This window comes from Scyliorhinus torazame, chromosome 10 (assembly GCF_047496885.1).
Source record: "Scyliorhinus torazame isolate Kashiwa2021f chromosome 10, sScyTor2.1, whole genome shotgun sequence".
In the NCBI taxonomy this organism is placed as follows: domain Eukaryota; kingdom Metazoa; phylum Chordata; class Chondrichthyes; order Carcharhiniformes; family Scyliorhinidae; genus Scyliorhinus; species Scyliorhinus torazame.
In genome coordinates this window covers 99,732,393-99,749,563 of record NC_092716.1, presented here as the reverse complement: position 1 = coordinate 99,749,563, position 17,171 = coordinate 99,732,393, and the positions used below count along the sequence as shown (strand labels likewise).

At 44.5% G+C, this 17,171-nt stretch overlaps 1 protein-coding gene across 2 annotated transcripts in view; it reads left to right on the top strand.

Annotated features, from left to right (window-relative positions):
- The first annotated feature begins 3,639 nt into the window (after nt 1–3,639).
- The window catches only part of LOC140430796 (mixed lineage kinase domain-like protein), a 68,779-nt gene continuing 55,247 nt past the window's right edge, over nt 3,640–17,171 (top strand). For both annotated transcript variants that reach the window (XM_072518494.1, XM_072518495.1), the window contains exons 1-6: nt 3,640–3,775; nt 6,262–6,724; nt 7,841–7,942; nt 10,613–10,787; nt 14,989–15,086; nt 15,966–16,101. In XM_072518494.1, coding sequence (XP_072374595.1) covers nt 6,262–6,724; nt 7,841–7,942; nt 10,613–10,787; nt 14,989–15,086; nt 15,966–16,101 — 974 coding nt within the window. In that variant the 5' untranslated portion in view covers nt 3,640–3,775. The remainder of the gene's footprint in view (nt 3,776–6,261; nt 6,725–7,840; nt 7,943–10,612; nt 10,788–14,988; nt 15,087–15,965; nt 16,102–17,171) is intronic.

Below are 17,171 nucleotides of genomic sequence, written 5' to 3'. Positions count from 1 at the left end.
AAGGTTCCCCATGGTAGGCTACTGCAGAAAATATGGAGGCATGGGATTCAGGGTGATTTAGCAGTTTGGAGCAGAAATTGGCTAGCTGGAAGAAGACAAAGGGTGGTAGTTGATGGGAAATGTTCAGACTGGAGTCCAGTTACTAGTGGTGTACCACAAGGATCTGTTTTGGGGCCACTGCTGTTTGTCATTTTTTTTAAATGACCTGGAGGAGGGCGTAGAAGGATGGGTGAGTCAATTTGCAGATGACACTAAAGTCGGTGGAGTTGTGGACAGTGTGGAAGGATGTTACAAGTTACAGAAGGACATAGATAAGCTGCAGCGCTGGGCTGAGAGGTGGCAAATGGAGTTTAATGCAGAAAAGTGTGAGGTGATTCATTTTGGAAGGAATAACAGGAAGACTGAGTACTGGGCTAATGGTAAGATTCTTGGCAGTGTGGATGAGCAGAGAGATCTCGGTGTCCATGTACATAGATCCCTGAAAAGTTGCCACCCAGGTTGAGAGGGTTGTTAAGAAGGCGTACGGTGTGTTAGCTTTTATTGGTAGAGGAATTGAGTTTAGGAACCATGAGGTCATGTTGCAGCTATACAACACTCTGGTGCGGCCGCATTTGGAGTATTGCGTGCAATTCTGGTCGCCGCATTATAGGAAGGATGTGGAAGCATTGGAAAGGGTGCAGAGGAGATTTACCAGAATGTTGCCTGGTATGGAGGGAAGATCTTATGAGGAAAGGCTGAGGGACTTGAGGCTGTTTTCGTTAGAGAGAAGAAGGTTAAGAGGTGACTTAATTGTGGCATACAGGATGATCAGAGGATTGGATAGGGTGGACAGTGAGAGCCTTTTTCCTCGGATGGTGATGTCTAGCACGAGGGGACATACCTTTAAATTGAGGGGAGATAGATATTGAGGGGAGATAGATATAAGACAGATGTCAGAGGTAGGTTCTTTACTCAGAGAGTAGTAAGGGCGTGGAATGCCCTGCCTGCAACAGTAGTGGACTCGCCAACACTAAGGACATTCAAATGGTCATTGGATAGACATATGGACAATAAGGGAATAGTGTAGATGGGCTTTAGAGTGGTTTCACAGGTCGGCGCAACATTGAGGGCCGAAGGGCCTGTACTGCGCTGTAATGTTCTATGTTCTATTACTGACTCAGTGTGGCTTTTGCCAAAACAGGATAACAGACAATCCTTGCCTCCGTGCTCATATATCGTACACCATTCAGGATAAAAGTTATTAAATCAACAGCATATTTACAAGGGAATAAAGTTCAGAATTAATGATGAACTGCAGGATAATAGCATCAAATATGGTGCTTGGAAGGGCCTCGACAGGATTGTTGAACAACATTCAGGATCCCTCCAAAATTCCATCAAATGAAGTGCCTTCACCTCTGCCATGCTGTTGTCCCGATGCCCAGGCAGCAAGGAACCCAAGGCCCGGTAGTAGGGAACGGCTCGACATGTCCAGCCACCTCCAACCCCTCGCAATGAGCATCGAGGACAAGACAATATAAGACCAGTGGTCAAGGCCTCTGACCGAACTCAGGCCTCGAATGCCAGATACACTGTGCTCCGTCGAACCTGAAATATCCAGCCTTCAAATGAGATTGCAAAAGCATGGCAGCCAACTCAATCGGTTGGGAATTCATCCCCCACTCCTCGCAAACACAAACACCCCTTGTCCAGCCCCTACCCCCGAGTCAGTCAGGATAAATGACATATATCCCAACTGGATTTCCAAGGATCGAAGGCAGGCCCACTCAGAATTCTCGTCTCCTCTTCCATTATTCTCTCGAGGATATTTCTCAGTTCATCAAAGTGAGCACCAAAAATCTGCACCACGGAGCTGAGATCATTGTCCAACTTCTGGCAGCCATCATCTTGATGCTAACATCAATGCCGAGGCATAGGCCTGCTCATCAAACCCACCACTACAAGCTGGGTCCTACCCCACCTGCCTCAGGACCTCAATCAAACCAGGATTTTCTGATTTAACTCTGCCCCTCATTGCTAAAATCTAGACCAGAATCTTCCAGGGGCATAGTAGAAGACATATATCCCAAAATTAAATAGTTATGGGATGTGCATTAGAATAAAATAAAGGATTTAAAGACAAGTAGAGTCAGAGCTCGGGAAAATGCAGTCGCTCCCATGCCCACATCATGTGACCCCAAAGATACTGGGCGGGATTCTCTGGTCCACCAGCCATACTTTCCGGCACGGGTCATCTCGCCGGCAGCGGGATTCTCTGTTCCCGCACTGGCCAATGAGGTTTCCCATTGTGACCACCCCACATCCTCCAGAACTCGCAGGGGTAGATGTGCTGCCGGCAGACCGGAGGATCCCGTCAACAGAGAATTCCGCTGATTAATAAAGATGACTTTGGACTGAGAGAACATGGCTGAATGTCCAGCTGACATTCACTGTCCATGCCGTCACATAAAGAATGTTCACTTTGCAAGATCCCCCAGAGAACAGCTGCTGCCTGTGACATTGCAATCCAGCAATAACCAGCACCTTCAGGAGTGAGAGAAGGGAGCAACCGGAATTGATGGAGCATACGAGATGTCATCTTGGTAAAGGGATCAGCACATGCGCACTTAATGTCTGCTGGAAATATGCAGGCCAGGTAAATCATGGCTTCAATCGGTATGTCGCTTTGATCTGAGCCAGCACTGCAATTTTGGATCTCCATGTTCCAGATGAACAATCTGGAACAATCTCCCACCCCCTATGCTATTTAAGATAATCAACTACCAAGTTTCCTTGCTGGTTGATTTCTTCTTGACGTTTTTTGCACGTTTGATGTTTTCCACAGTTATTTCAAGTTTCAAAATTCTTACAGGGATTGGTGTGGGGTTGGTGTGGCAGGCGCTGAGGGACTTTCAGCTCTGTTGAAATGAGCCCAGAACAGAGGCACTTGCAAATATATATATTGAATGCATACTACTTCGAAAACATATTATTTTAGAAGTACACAATGTATAATCCTAGTTAAAAATGAAGCCTAACAGCTCGAAACATTAGCTCCCTTCTCCACAGATGCTGTCAGACCTGCTGAGATTGTCCAGTATTTCCTGTTTTTGTTTCAGCATCCGCAATAATTTGCTTTTAGATTATATAGTTGGTTATCCCACTAGCCTTATCACCATGGGCCCCTTTCCAAGCGAGGCATCATTGCCACCATCTAAGAATTATCATTGCACTCGCTTTGTTTCTATGGCGGTGCAACTTGAAGCAATTTTCAGTAAAACTAAACACACAGCACTATCGCGTTCCCTTCGCGTTACTCTTTATGTGCAGTATTTAAATATACTATTTATATGTATATGTAATCTAACCTTATTTCTCATTTCTAAGAACATGGCACGGGCATTCATCACAATTCCTCCATCTCTCTTCAGGGGCTGGTTAACTCGCAAAAGCTTTTGGAATATAATTTTCTGTTGCAGTAACCACAAAGCCCCAGCAGGCGGTGCCCGCCACTGGTTTCACATTGACAAGAATGGACAGGTGAGCTCTGCAAAGGTGGAGAGGGTGCCCCAGGAAACGTGTGATCGGATGACAGCACGGAAGCCAGGAGTATTTTCGGGGCTATCCAATAGCTGCTGAGTTTCGAGGTTGAGGCAGGTACAGGAAATATTATCAGGCGGGAGTGTAGGCTTTGACAGAATTTGTAGGAAGTGAGATTGGAAACTTCGCTGCTAGCAATAGGAGCTTTTCTCGTTGGACAGAAGGCGGGGGAAAGGAGTGCAATAAATTTAAAAAGGTATGTTTGCAACCACCCCGCCCCTCGGATTTTCAATTCAAGAGGAACAATTGGAATCAAATCAACTGTGAACAAATCCATTCCTGGACTGAACTACAGTTCTCAAAAAGCGGCCAATGGAGTTTCCTTAAAGACTGGCAGGTGTTCAATCCTTTCTCATCAAACTTTTCAGATGATCTCAGTGTCAGAAAAAAAACTACACACCCAGGAATTCACTGCCATTAATTATCTTTCTGAAAATCAGAGGATCCCATTCTTCTTTTTCCAATTAAGGGGCAATTTAGCGTGGCCGCACATCTTTGTGTTGTGGGGGCGAGATCTACACAGACTCGGGGAGAATGTGCAAACTCCACACGGACAGTGACCCAGGGCCAGGATCGAACCTGGGACCTCGGCGCCATGAGGCAGCAGTGCTAACCACTGTGCCACCCCTTTCTGAAATTCTGCCACTGTTATGCAGTTGTGTTTTATTAGTGATTTTCTATAAAATGTGATTTTTGTAGTGTGAGAAATGTTCTTAAATATTGGCATATAAGCAATAATTATTTATATAATCACTCATTCTAGGGATGTGGACTCCACTGATAAATCCGACATCTATTGCCCGTAATGATATAAAAACAAAATACTGCAGATCTGAATCGGAAACAAAAAATACTGGACCATCTCAGCAGATCTGACAGCATCTGTGGAGAGAGAAGGGAGCTAACATTGAGTCTGGATGACTCTTTATCAAAGCTGAAGAGAACTGGAAATAGGGTCAGGTTTATACTTTTGTTGGGGGGGAAGGTGCTACATAGAAGGGCAGTGATAGGTGGCGATTGACAAAGTTCTTGTGGACATAATGACAAAGGGAATGTAAATGGGGGTGATCAAGGTTATTGTCCATTTCTAGTTGCCCTGAGTAGGTGGTAATGAACTGTTTTCTTCTGGGATCACCGGTAGGTCAGACCAGGTAAACAAAACAGGTTTCGATCCCTAAAGATCACTCTTGAACCCATAAGAATTTCACAATGATCCATTAGCTTTACAATCATTTTTACTGATACCAGCATAACAATATTTTTTTTAATGAGTAAATTTTAATGATCAAACTGTCAGTGGTGGGATTTGAACTCCTGGTTAATTACCTGTTCAAACCTCTTGATTACTGGTTTAGTAACATAACTGGTTGCACTACTTTATAATCTGACAGGCGTAAACAGTAACAAGTTTGTATTTGCTTATACCAAGTTTAGCTCAGTTGGTTGAACAGTTGGTTTGTGAAGCTGAGCGAGGCCAAAAGCGTGGGTTCAATTCCCGTACCATCATGAGGTTATTCATGAAGGCCCCGTCTTCTCAACATGTCCCTCGATTGATGTGTGGTGATCCTCAGATTAAATCACCATCTGTCAGCTTTCCACCTCAAAGAGGAAAGTAGCCTACGGTCATCTGGGCCTATGGCAACTTTGCTTACTTACTTTACTCTATTTATAGCAGAACAGTAACGCAGTGGGTAGCACTGTTGCTTCACAGCTCCAGGATCCCAGGTTTGATTTGCGGTTTGGGTCACTGTGCGGAGTGTGCATGTTCTCCCCGTGTTTGCATGTGTTTCCTCCGGGTGCTCTGGTTTCCTCCCACAGTCCAAAGATGTGCAGTTAGGTGGGATTGGTCATGCTAAATTGCCCCTTAGTTTCCAAAAGGTTAGGTGGGGCTACTGGGTACACGGATGGGCTGGAACTGTAGGGTGTTTATTTTCGGGGGCTGGTGCGGATCAGATGGGCCAAATGGCCTCCTTCTGCACTGTAAATTCTATGATTCTAAGATTGTATAGAACCTTAAACATATCACAGCATCCCAAATTCTTTCAACAAATATAAACACTCTAAATAGTCAATATCTTAAATATACACATCTGTACATTGTCAACATTTTAAAGGTATACATCCTTCTATTGTCAATATATGGGCAGCAGGGTAGCATAGTGATTAGCACTGTGGCTTCACAGCGCCAGGGTCCCAGGTTCGATTTCCGGCTTGGGTCACTGTCTGTGCAGAGTCTGCATGTTCTCCCAGTGTCTGCGTGGGTTTCCTCCGGGTGCTCCGGTTGCCTCCCACAGTCCAAAGACGTGCTGTTAGGTAATTTGGACATTCTGAATTCTCCCTCAGTGTACCCGAACAGGCGCCGGAGTGTGGTGACTGGAGGCTTTTCACAGTAACTTCATTGCAGTGTTAATGTAAGCCTACTTATGACCATAGAGATTATTATCATTACATCAAACATACAGCAACACTTTACATTAAAATGTAATTTATGCCATTTCTCCAGTGTTTCTGTAGAGCTGCTGAGAGTTATGGCAGATGACCGGGTTCACTGTTGCAGGGGTAATCGTGTACATCTGTACTGAACTGTGTGCGCATGTGGCAATCTCACCTTGGTTTCAGTAGTGATGGGAAAAATAATGAGTTCCAACCTTCGTATCCATTCCTGTTCTGCTTTTTTCTCAGATGGAATACATTCCCAAGATCATCAACCTGGCCGCAGACATTTACACTCACCTCAGAAAGGTGAAGGTGAACAAGAGACAGTGTGAGCGCCTATGCTCTCGGATCGAGATGCTGATGATATCGGTGAACATGGTGCAGGACGAGAGGTTCCTGGAGGGACACAGCGTTGACAAGATACTGAAAGAGCTGGAACTTACGTTACAAAACGCGGAGGGTCTGGTGAAGAGCTTCACCAGCTGGGGGAGCATCAAGAAGATCGTGAGAGCTTCCAACATCCTTGAGAAGTTTGGACACATCAACGACCGTCTGAATGATGCGGCACAGCAGCTGATACTGGTCCTGATGGCCAGCCTCTCTCAGACAAGGAACACTTTTAAAGAGGAGACCCGGGAAATGGAGGACAGGCAGGATCAACAAGAGGATGAGAAATCTCTGAATGATATCAGCAAAGCAGAGAAAGAAGGTAATAGCTGGAGTGAGAGTTAGTAACAAGACCATGTCACTATCTAGGTCTGTGCAACATGAAGATGAGGAAGTACTGGATAAACATTGAGAGAGTCTGTACAGAAAGGGATAGAGGTGAGGGAAAGAACCGGGTTAATTCAGAACTCAACAGTTGATTGAATTAATTTGGTCCTGTCTTCCCTGTTGAGCTGTCAGACAGGATGCTCTGACCGGTGAGAGGCTAGCAGCCACGCCACGAAAAACACCCGGCCTCCAGACGGCCGGAGAATTGCCGGGTCTGTGGCTGCGCATGCGCATGGCGATGACCTGCAGCGGTCGCACCGTACAAAATGGCAGCGTCCGTGTGCGGACCCGGCCTGCCAGATAGTGACCCACTGTAATCCCCCTCATCATCCCTCGACCACCCCGCACCAGTCCCCCCAGCCCTCACAGAAGCCCCCTCGGCCAACAGCACGGCACCCCCCCCCACCCCCTGACTGTGGTGGCGCTGGACACAGTCCACAGCCGCCATGCCGGATTCCCGAAAGCTGAGAGCACACGTCCCCCGCACCGTCGAGAACTCGGCCCATCGAGGGCGGAGCATCAGGGGAAGGCTTTCAGGTAATGTCCTGAGGCCGTCCCAACGGCATGCAGCGTACTCCTCCATGATGCCGTTTTGGAGGGGGCGGACCATTTGAAAACAGGCGCCGCCCCCAATTCGGTCGGAAATAGGGATTACCTGCCCAATCGACGATTACAATATCTGCGTTGGCAAGCGGAGAATCCTGCCCATGGTTCATACCCAGCTGCTCGATGTGTACAGAATATAGGAATACATCCAATGTACTTCCATTGCCTGCAATGGAGAGTGGAATGGGTTGGGGGCCATGGGGTAGGGAGGGTGGTCTGCCTGATCCTGTTAGCTTCCTACCCAAGGGGTACATTACCCCAAGGTTATCAACAGGCTTCTTCCAGATCATTCCTGGAAATGTTGAAAAGTACAGATTTCAACGCCAAGCCCTGCATGGACTTTCCCCATTTACAAACCACTCCTGTTTGTTACTCAGGTGATTGAAGGTATTGCAACCTGTTACTCTGGAAGAAATTCTAAACTTTGTGAACCATATCCGCACAGATCTGCCTGATGAATGTGACAACTCAGCAAATTCACAAATCCAGAAGAATCTGGAAGAGATAACAGCAGACATTAAGGAGATCAAGACCATGATGATATCCAGTGAGTAATATTAAGCCTGTATGAACAGGCAGCACAACCTGTTTTTAACAGGATGAGTGAATGGGAAGGACGTTAAGCTGAAATTACATCAGGTGAGTACAAGATCGACTCAAGGACTGAATCAGTTCAAGAAGGCAGATCATCAATGCTTTCTCAAGGGAAATTAGGGATGGGCAATAAATGCTGGCCTAGTCAGGGATGCTCACATTCCATGAAAGAATAGAAAAAATAGACCAGCTGACTGTTTCCTGTTCTTTAATTCCGCTTCTCATGTGCGATTGCACCAGGCAGCCACATTCCTTTTAGATAGCCCTCCGTGAAGCATCTGGGAGCATTTTACAAAATTAAAGATGCTGTGTAAATGCAAGGTTTTGGAAATGACAGCACCCAAAGCTGTACCATAGCTTGTTTCCAGGGCTGTGCAACCACCAGGCAAACTCGGCGATCACCTAGAACAGCCACACAAAACTGATGAACCATTGATGAAACTGCAGAAGTAATGACCTACTGCAAACCAGTAAATAATATCAAAGTATGTAATTTAATCTCACTCATTATCATCATCATAGAATTTACAGTGCAGAAGGAGGCCATTTGGCCCATCGAGTCTGCACCGGCTCTTGGAAAGAGCACCCTACCCAAGGCCAACACCTCCACCCTATCCCCATAACCCAGTAACCCCACCCAACACTAAGGGCAATTTTGGACACCAAGGGCAATTTATCATGGCCAATCCACCTAACCTGCACATCTTTGGACTGTGGGAGGAAACCGGAGCACCCGGAGGAAACCCACGCACACACGGGGAGGATGTGCAGACTCCGCACAGACAGTAACCCAAGCCGGAATCGAACCTGGGACCCTGGAGCTGTGAAGCAATTGTGCTATCCACAATGCTACCGTGCTGCCCAATATGATTATCGATTGCGCAAATTGCACATAAAATCATCCAGTAACCATAGCAGGAACATAGTATTACATCATATAAGCCATTTTACACATTATAATGTACATTTCTCCAGGTGCATATCCTGTGAAATGTGTGGAACAATGAGAATCTACAATTAGTATAATCATATTCACCTTTATCATGTAAAATCAAATCTGTAATTATAAATGCAGAATTTTTCGTAATGCGAATGCACAATGTTCGTTGTTAATTATGCAGGGGGTGGTGGGGTGCACAAGACTGAAGGTTCGCCTAGGATGCCTAATACTCTTGTACTGGCCCTCCGCACTTCGGGTTTGGTTGCAGAAGTGGTTAGAAAATAAATTAATGAGTCAAATTCCAGTACTTTTGTAGAGTCAGCTTTGTGACCCACAACCCCAATGAGTGATGTTCCGCACTGAGGATATAGCATTGCTGAATGGAGTTATGTATGCAGCCATGTCCCGCACATGCACACTAATACTGCACATATCCACACCCACTCATGGACACCAGCTCACTCACACCACAAACACAGAGAAACACATGGACACCCACTCTGAAACATGAATAGAAAGCGATCTCAACTTCCATCACACCACTTGCCTATGCTCATACCCATGCCTCCAGAAACACACTCTCATGTCGTATTCAGTGGTTTGAGTAATCTGCGTTTAATTATTTTGGTCTGTTCACTGATTTTTGTAACTGTACTTGACTGATTAAGCCTGTGAGTGGAGCTAGAGAGAACTAATTATACAGTGAAGCGTAGTGAAGAAAAGACCTTGAGCAGAATTATTCCAGGACTGGGCCGTAAAATGCAGACAGCCATTCAAAATGCCATTTACTTTGGTGGGAATGGACAATCCTGCCAGTGGGAAAGGCCATAAAGTTCCTTCCCTTGGTTCTGGCAGAGACCATGTGTGTATAAATCCTGTAAGTTCGGAGATATTTTAAAGTATATTGCAAATAAACTGGATTTAGAACTAGAGTCAGCATTGTTCTTAGATAAATCAGATTTTTGAGATATACAACAAACCAGTGAATGCATAACACCACACACACACGTTGCCCATGTACCTATGCAGCTATCAGCACACACCTACTCATAGAAACATAGAAATTCATTCACCCATACAGACACACAGATGCACACATGCTCTCTCCCTTACCTGCACCCACAGATAACCCCTATTTATTCCACCTCTCATATTGCCACAGACAATCACTATAAGTATCAAAAAACAATCTTTATATGCTTACCTAGCTATCTAGTTTGTTGATCCTTCTCAATTTGTTAATACTTCTAACATTGTAATTAAGATTGAGAATTCAATGCCAAAATCAGTAACCATGATGTGGAGATGTCGGCGTTGGACTGGGGTGGGCACAGTAAAAAGTCGTACAACACCAGGTTAAAGTCGAACAGGTTTGTTTGGAATCACTAGCTTTCCCTTCGTCCTCCTCCTCCACCAACCTGCCTCCTGACACAATCCATCATCTCCATTCAGTTGACGCTGACCTGCTATCACAGGACGTAGCTGCAATTGCCATATAACCCTTGCCATGGTTTACCACTACGAAACCTACTTGTGCAGTCATAAATTCATCTGTTGCACATTGTGAAAGTTAAAATCGTGTCGAGAAGTTTGGAATGGCTACACAATCAGGACAGTGATTTGTTTTATTTTTTTGTAATCTTCTCATTCTTTCTGCTCTCTCCATTTTCTTTCTGAATACAGATAAAAAAGCAGCCTCCTCTCCACCAGTGGCTGGAATCCGGGAGATTAACATGCACGAGTTGCAGAAGGACAGTAAACCTTTCCAGAGAACTAACACTTCAATGTGTTACAAAGGAGTGTTCTTGAAACAGCCCGTTGCGATTAAACGCTTCATTAGTGAGTCTGCCGATATAAAGTGAGTGTGGATTGCAATGAGCTTCGGCCGCACCTTCTCTCGTGTGTCGAATATAATTACCAAAGTAGCCAATGGGCACCGAGAGCTGGGAGTACAGTCAGCAAATCCGCAGTAAGTGTGGGTGGTACAGTTAGCCAATGGGTAGCAACTGTAGACAGTGAAAGTAGCCAATTATCAGCAAGTCTGGGTGGTACAATCACCCAATGACAGTGAATGTAGGTCGGCCCATCAGTCAATTGACAATGCGTTTAAATGGTATTGTCAATGAATAAGCAGTGGATGTTGTTTCTTTGTAAACTTTGATTATAATTTAATCTAAGGCAATGTTATGAGATTAAAGATTCATTCAAGCATTAAAGGCTTGAAGTAATGGCTGGAAATTCAGGGCCCTAGAAGTGTGAACAGAAATCCTTCAGTCCTTTTGTTTTATGCAAAATATACTGGTCAAATAGACAGATTTAGGTTAGAGCATTATTGGGTCTACAGTGTTCTGAATGAGATGCGATTGGACACTACATTATAATTTTCAGGCAAGTTGTACTACAATAGACCATAAGACATAGGAGCATAATTAGGTCACTCGACCCATCGAGTCTGCTCCGCCATTCAATCATGGCTGATATGTTTCTCATCCCCATTCTCCTGCCTTCTCCCCATAACCCGTGATGCCCTTATTAATCAAGAACTTATCTATCTCTGTCTTAAAGACATTCAGTGATTTGGCCTCCACAGCCTTCTGCAGCAAAGAGTTCCACAGATTCACCACCCTCTGGCTGAAGAAATTCCTCCTCATCTCGGTTTTAAAGGAACGACCCTTTAGTCTGAGATTCTGTCCTCTGGTTCTAGTTTTTCCTACCTGGTAGAAACAACCTCTCCACGTCCACTCTATCCAGGCCTCGCAGTATGCTGTAAGTTTCAATAAGATCCCCCCTCATCCTTCTAAACTCCAACGAGTACAGACCTAGAGTCCTCAAATTCTTCATTGGAAGGATCATTCTTGTGAACCTCCTTTGGACCCTTTCCAAGGGCAGCACATCTTTCCTTAGCTAGTCCTTCTGCAGCCCCCCCTGCTTCCTCATTTCCACCTGTCCCTCTGCATATCTTTATATCATCTGCAAACTTAGCAACAGTGCCTTCTTCCAGATCGTTAATGTATATTGTGAAAAGTTGTGGTCCCAGCACTGACCCCTGAGGAACGCCACTAGTCAGTGGCTACCATCCTGAAAAAGACCCCTTTATCCCCACTCTCTGCCTTCTGCCAGTCAGCCAATCCTCTATCCATGCCAATAACTTACCCGTAACACCATGGGCTCTTAACATATTTAACAGTCTCCTATGCGGCACCTTGTCAAAGGCCTTCTGGAATCTAAATAAATCACATCTACTGGTTTCCCTTTGTCTAACTTCCTTGTTACCTCCTCAAAGAACTCAGATTTGTCAGACTGACCTCCCTTGACGAAGCCATGCTGACTCAGTCCTATTTTATCATGGACTTCCAAGTACTCCGCAATCTAATCCTAAATAATGGTCTCTATAATCTTACCAATGGCTAAAGTCAGGTAAACCGACCTATAATTTCCCATCTTCTGCCTATCTTCCTTTTTAAACAGGGGTGCTAAATTAGCCACTTTCCAGTCCTCTGGGACCCTCCCTGCCTCCAGTGATCCCTGAAAGATCACCACCAATGCCTCCACAATCTCCTCAGCTATCTCTTTTAGAACCCTGGGGTGTAGTCCATCTGGTCCAGGTGGATTTATCCACCTTCAGACCTTTCAGTTTCCCTAGTACCTTCTCCTCAGTGATGACCACTACATTCACCTCTGCCCCTGATTCTCCTGGAGCTCTGGCATCCCACTGGTCGCTTCCACCGTGAAGACTGTTGCAAAGTAACTATTCAGTTCCTCTGCCATTTCTTTGTTTCCTATTAATGCTTCTCCAGCCTCATTTTCCAGTGGCCCAATGTCTATTCATACCTCTCTCTTACCTTTTATATATTGAAAAAAACTCTTCCCATCATCTTTTATATTACTAGCTAGCTTACACTCATATTTAATCTTCTCCCCCCTTATTGCTTTTTTCGGTTGTCCTCTGCTCGATTTTAAAGGCTTCCCAATCCTCTGGCTTCTCACCATTCCTCGCCACTTTGTAAGCTTTTTCTTTTACTTTTATGCTGTCCTTGACTTCCCTCATCAGACACGGATACCTTGTCCTCCCCTTGGCATGTTTCCTCCTCCTTGGGATGAATTTCTGTTGTCCCTCCAGAATAACTCCCAAAAACTGTTGCTTTTCCACTGTCTTCCCTTCTAATCAACTCTGACCAGCTCCTCCCTCATGTCTCTGTAGTTACCTTTATTTAATTGTAATACCGTTACATCTGATGCCAGCTTCTTCCTCTCAAACTGCAGGGTAAATTCTATCATATTGTGGTCACTGCTCCCTAAGGGTCCCTTCACCTTAAGTTCCCTAATTAATTCTGCCTCATTACACATCACCAAATCCAGAATTGCCTGTTCCCTAGGAGGCTCTGTCACAAACTGCTCCAAAAACCATCTCTTCGACATTCCACAAATTCCTTTTCTTGGGATCCACTACCAACCTGATTTTCCCAGTCCACCTGCATATTGAAGTCCCCCATAGAACATGATATTGTAATGTTGACTTTTTTTTATATGCCTTTTCTATCTCCGGATTTATTTTCTGCCCCACATCCTGACTACTGCTTGGGGGCCTGTACATAACTCCCTCAACTCAACCCACACAGATTCTATGCCTTCTGATCCTATATTGCATCTTAATATCAATTTAACTTTATTCCTTACTAACAATGCAGCCCCGCCCCTTCTGCCCATCAGCCTGTCGTTTCGATCGGATACATATCCTTGGATATTTAGATCCCATCCCTGATCCCCTTGCAGCCACGTCTGTGACGTCCACAAGATCGTACCAGCCAATTTCAATGTGCGCAACAAGCTCATTTACCTGGTTCCATATACTGTGCGCATTTAGGTACAATACCCTCAGTCCTGCATTGACCACCTCCCTTTTTGTACTTGCCACCTTTTTTGCTCTGGGGTTAGATTCTTACCACCTTCTATAGTCTCTGTTCTATTAAGTGTTCTGGAAAGTAAAAAGTGGAGACTCAATAGAGATATTGAAAATTGTAAGGGGTTTTGATATTATTTGAATTGGAACACAGATACGTTCCTGACAGACGGTTACTTTGTGACATAATAGAAATCCCAGTATAAACGGTTTCTTCCTCCAAGTGGGCCGTCAACCAGAGGTCATAGATTTTAAAATAATTGGCAAAAGAACGAGAGGGGAAATAAGGAGTCATTCACACAGAGGGTTGTGAAAGATCTGTGGAATCATATTCCACATGAAAAGGCAAATTGATATGTACTAAATTGCAGAGTTCCGGGGGACGTGGTGGGGGGGATTAAATTGTACAGCTCTTTCAAAGAACCAGCAACGGTATGATAGGCTGAATGGCCCATTTCATGTAAAAAATTGGCACATCATGCTGCAGCTGTATAGAATCTCAGTTAGTCCGCATTTGGAATATAATGTTCAATTCTGGTTGCCACACTACCAGAAGGATATGGAAGCTTTGGAGAGAGTACAGAAGAGGTTTACCAGGATCTTGCCTGGTATGAAGGGCATTTGCTATGAGGAGAGGTTGGAGAAACTTGGTTTGTTCTCACTGGAACGACGGAAGTTGAGGGGCGACCTGATAGAAGTCTACAAGATTATGAGGGGCATGGACAGAGCAGATAGTCAGAAGCTTTTTCCCAGGGTGGAAGAGTCAATTACTAGGGGGCATAGGTTTAAGGTGCGAGGGGCAAGGTTAAAGGAGATGTACAAGGCAAGTTTTTTTTAAACAAAGGGTAGTGGGAGCCTGGAACTCACTGCCGGGGGAGATAGTGAAAGCAGATACAATAGTGACTTTTAAGGGGCGTCTTGGCAAACACATGAATAGGATGGGAATAGAGGGAGATGGTCCCCAGGAGGGTAGGGGTTTTTAGTTCAGACGGGCAGCATGGACTTTTGTTCTTCTATATCCTGTTAAGATTCTATGATCCTATGATCTCCGATGTACTTCTGTGATTGACCACGTGGCATACATTGCCAGCAAATTCATCTTTGAACTTTCTCACCAGCTTTTTACTCTTGAGTAACTGTGTTTCTTTTCCCATCACAGCAAGGTTCAAAAGATTTTCATGAAAGAAGCTGAAACGATGAATCAGTTCAGGTCGGACAACATTTTGCATATTTATGGAATCTGTATGAATAGGAAAGGTGAGTGCAGCCAGGTATACCATTCGGGTATAATGTCCGAGTAGTGGAAACTTGGAATGACCTCTCTCATTAAGCCGGCAAGGCAGTTGTGGGAGAGGGAGGGTGATAATTGAACATTTCAAGCTCAGGTTCTTAGATTTTTGTTAGGATATTAAGAGAGACAAAACCAAAGCATGAAAACTGAATTAAGAAAAAAATGGTGGAATTGACTTGATGGACTGAATGGGCTTCCAATGTTAGGGAGCAGTAAGAAATCTTACAACACCAGGTTAAAGTCCAACAGGTTTGTTTGGAGTCACTAGCTTTCGGAGCGCAGCATCTCCACATTATGTTAGGGAGTGTAGGAGAGTTAGCAGACTCACTCCCGTGCACTGATTTTCTCCTGCACTCAGCGATTGCGATTGGGGTACAAATCTGTATCAGACAGATTGCTGCTTTTTGTGGTAAATGTGATCCTGATACAAGAGGCCCCATGGAATAGAATCTATCCATAAACTATCGTGTCCATAAACTGTAATGTTGTGGTTTTCCGTTTGTACAGCTATATTGTAGTGTATTGGGGCCTGTATGTGTGGCACGCGTAGTCTCCTTGTGGATTTATGGTTCTTGTGCTATGCAGACTGTTCATGGACCAGGTTTGGTCTGTCTCTTTGTAATGGTGAAATGCTGTATTTTACCTGTTTACTGTTTTATGTTGTTTTTTTGTTTTTTTTTGTACACAGAAGAACTGTTATTAAGTTAAAATATATGCAATTGCTGATACATTGGCAGGAGATATCTGTGATCCTGCTCTCTGTTTTTTGGGAAACACATCTGAAAAGCTGGCAGACGCCCCTCACGTGAGGAGTTCACACTGATCCTCCTGTATCTTGCTCTTAGCTCACCAGTCCGAGTTTTTGATCGTAATGGAGTACTGTGAACGTGGGAACTTGAAAAATGTACTGAATAGCAAGAAACCCCTCCCTTGGTCAACGCGTGTTCGGATGTCACTGGATACTGCCAGAGGTGTTTACTGGTAAGCCAAATTATTGTTTTGGAAAATTGGCTGCACCTTCTGGGATCCCAGTCAGTGTAATATCCAATTCTGTAGAAAGCACCATGGTGGTCTTTGTAGACATCGCAGCTTTGGGCATGATTCACACCGTAACAATGTTACGATCCCAGTTGGTATTGTAACTGGACGAGAAGATTTCAGAATGGAACCCTGGCTCAAAAGACAACAGCTTTTACTATTTTATGTAAAACACGAAGGAACAGAGTCACAGGACGGCTAATCAGTTTTAACATAGAGAAAAGATACATTAAAAATGGAATTATGATACAATACTCCTTTACTCCCCTCTTAGCTTAATAATTACACACAGATTTTAAGATTAACGCTGATTACAAAGTACATCTATGGGCGGCACGGTAGCACGGTGATTAGCACTGCTGCTTCACAGTGCCAGGGTCCCAGGTTAGATTCCCAGCTTGCGTCACGGTCTGTGCAGTCTGCATGTTCTCCCTGAGTCTGTGTGGGTTTCCTCCGGGTGCTCCGGTTTCCTCCCACAAGTCCCGAAAGACGTGCTTGTTAGGTAATTTGGATATTCGGAATTCTCCCTCTGTGACCCAAACAGGCGCCGGAGTGTGGCGACTAGGGGTTTTTCCACAGTAGCTTCATTGCAGTGTTAATGTAAGCATACTTGTGACAATAAAGATTATTATTAATTATCTTAAGCTACAATGGTTTAATTACAAAGTCCCTTTAAGCACACAGATTGGCTGTGGCCAAATACACACACTCCACTCTGAACCCAAGTTAGTGTCTGTGGTTTTCTCCTTGTAATCCCCCCAAACGATTGTCCACATGGGAGTTTCCAAACTCCACTTCCAAAACACGCTTTAAAATCTTCTCTCATAATAATGCTTTCCCTTGGTTGCTTGCATTCGAAATCCAGGCCAGGTTTTACAAGTGACTCTTTGAAACAAACAATGCTTCCAATTTTTTTTTGAAAAATGTTTTATTGAGGCATTTATATATTTACACATCAAACAAAATCACAGAAGAAAAAAAGCCAACAGGGCTGCAAATAACCAACACAACTA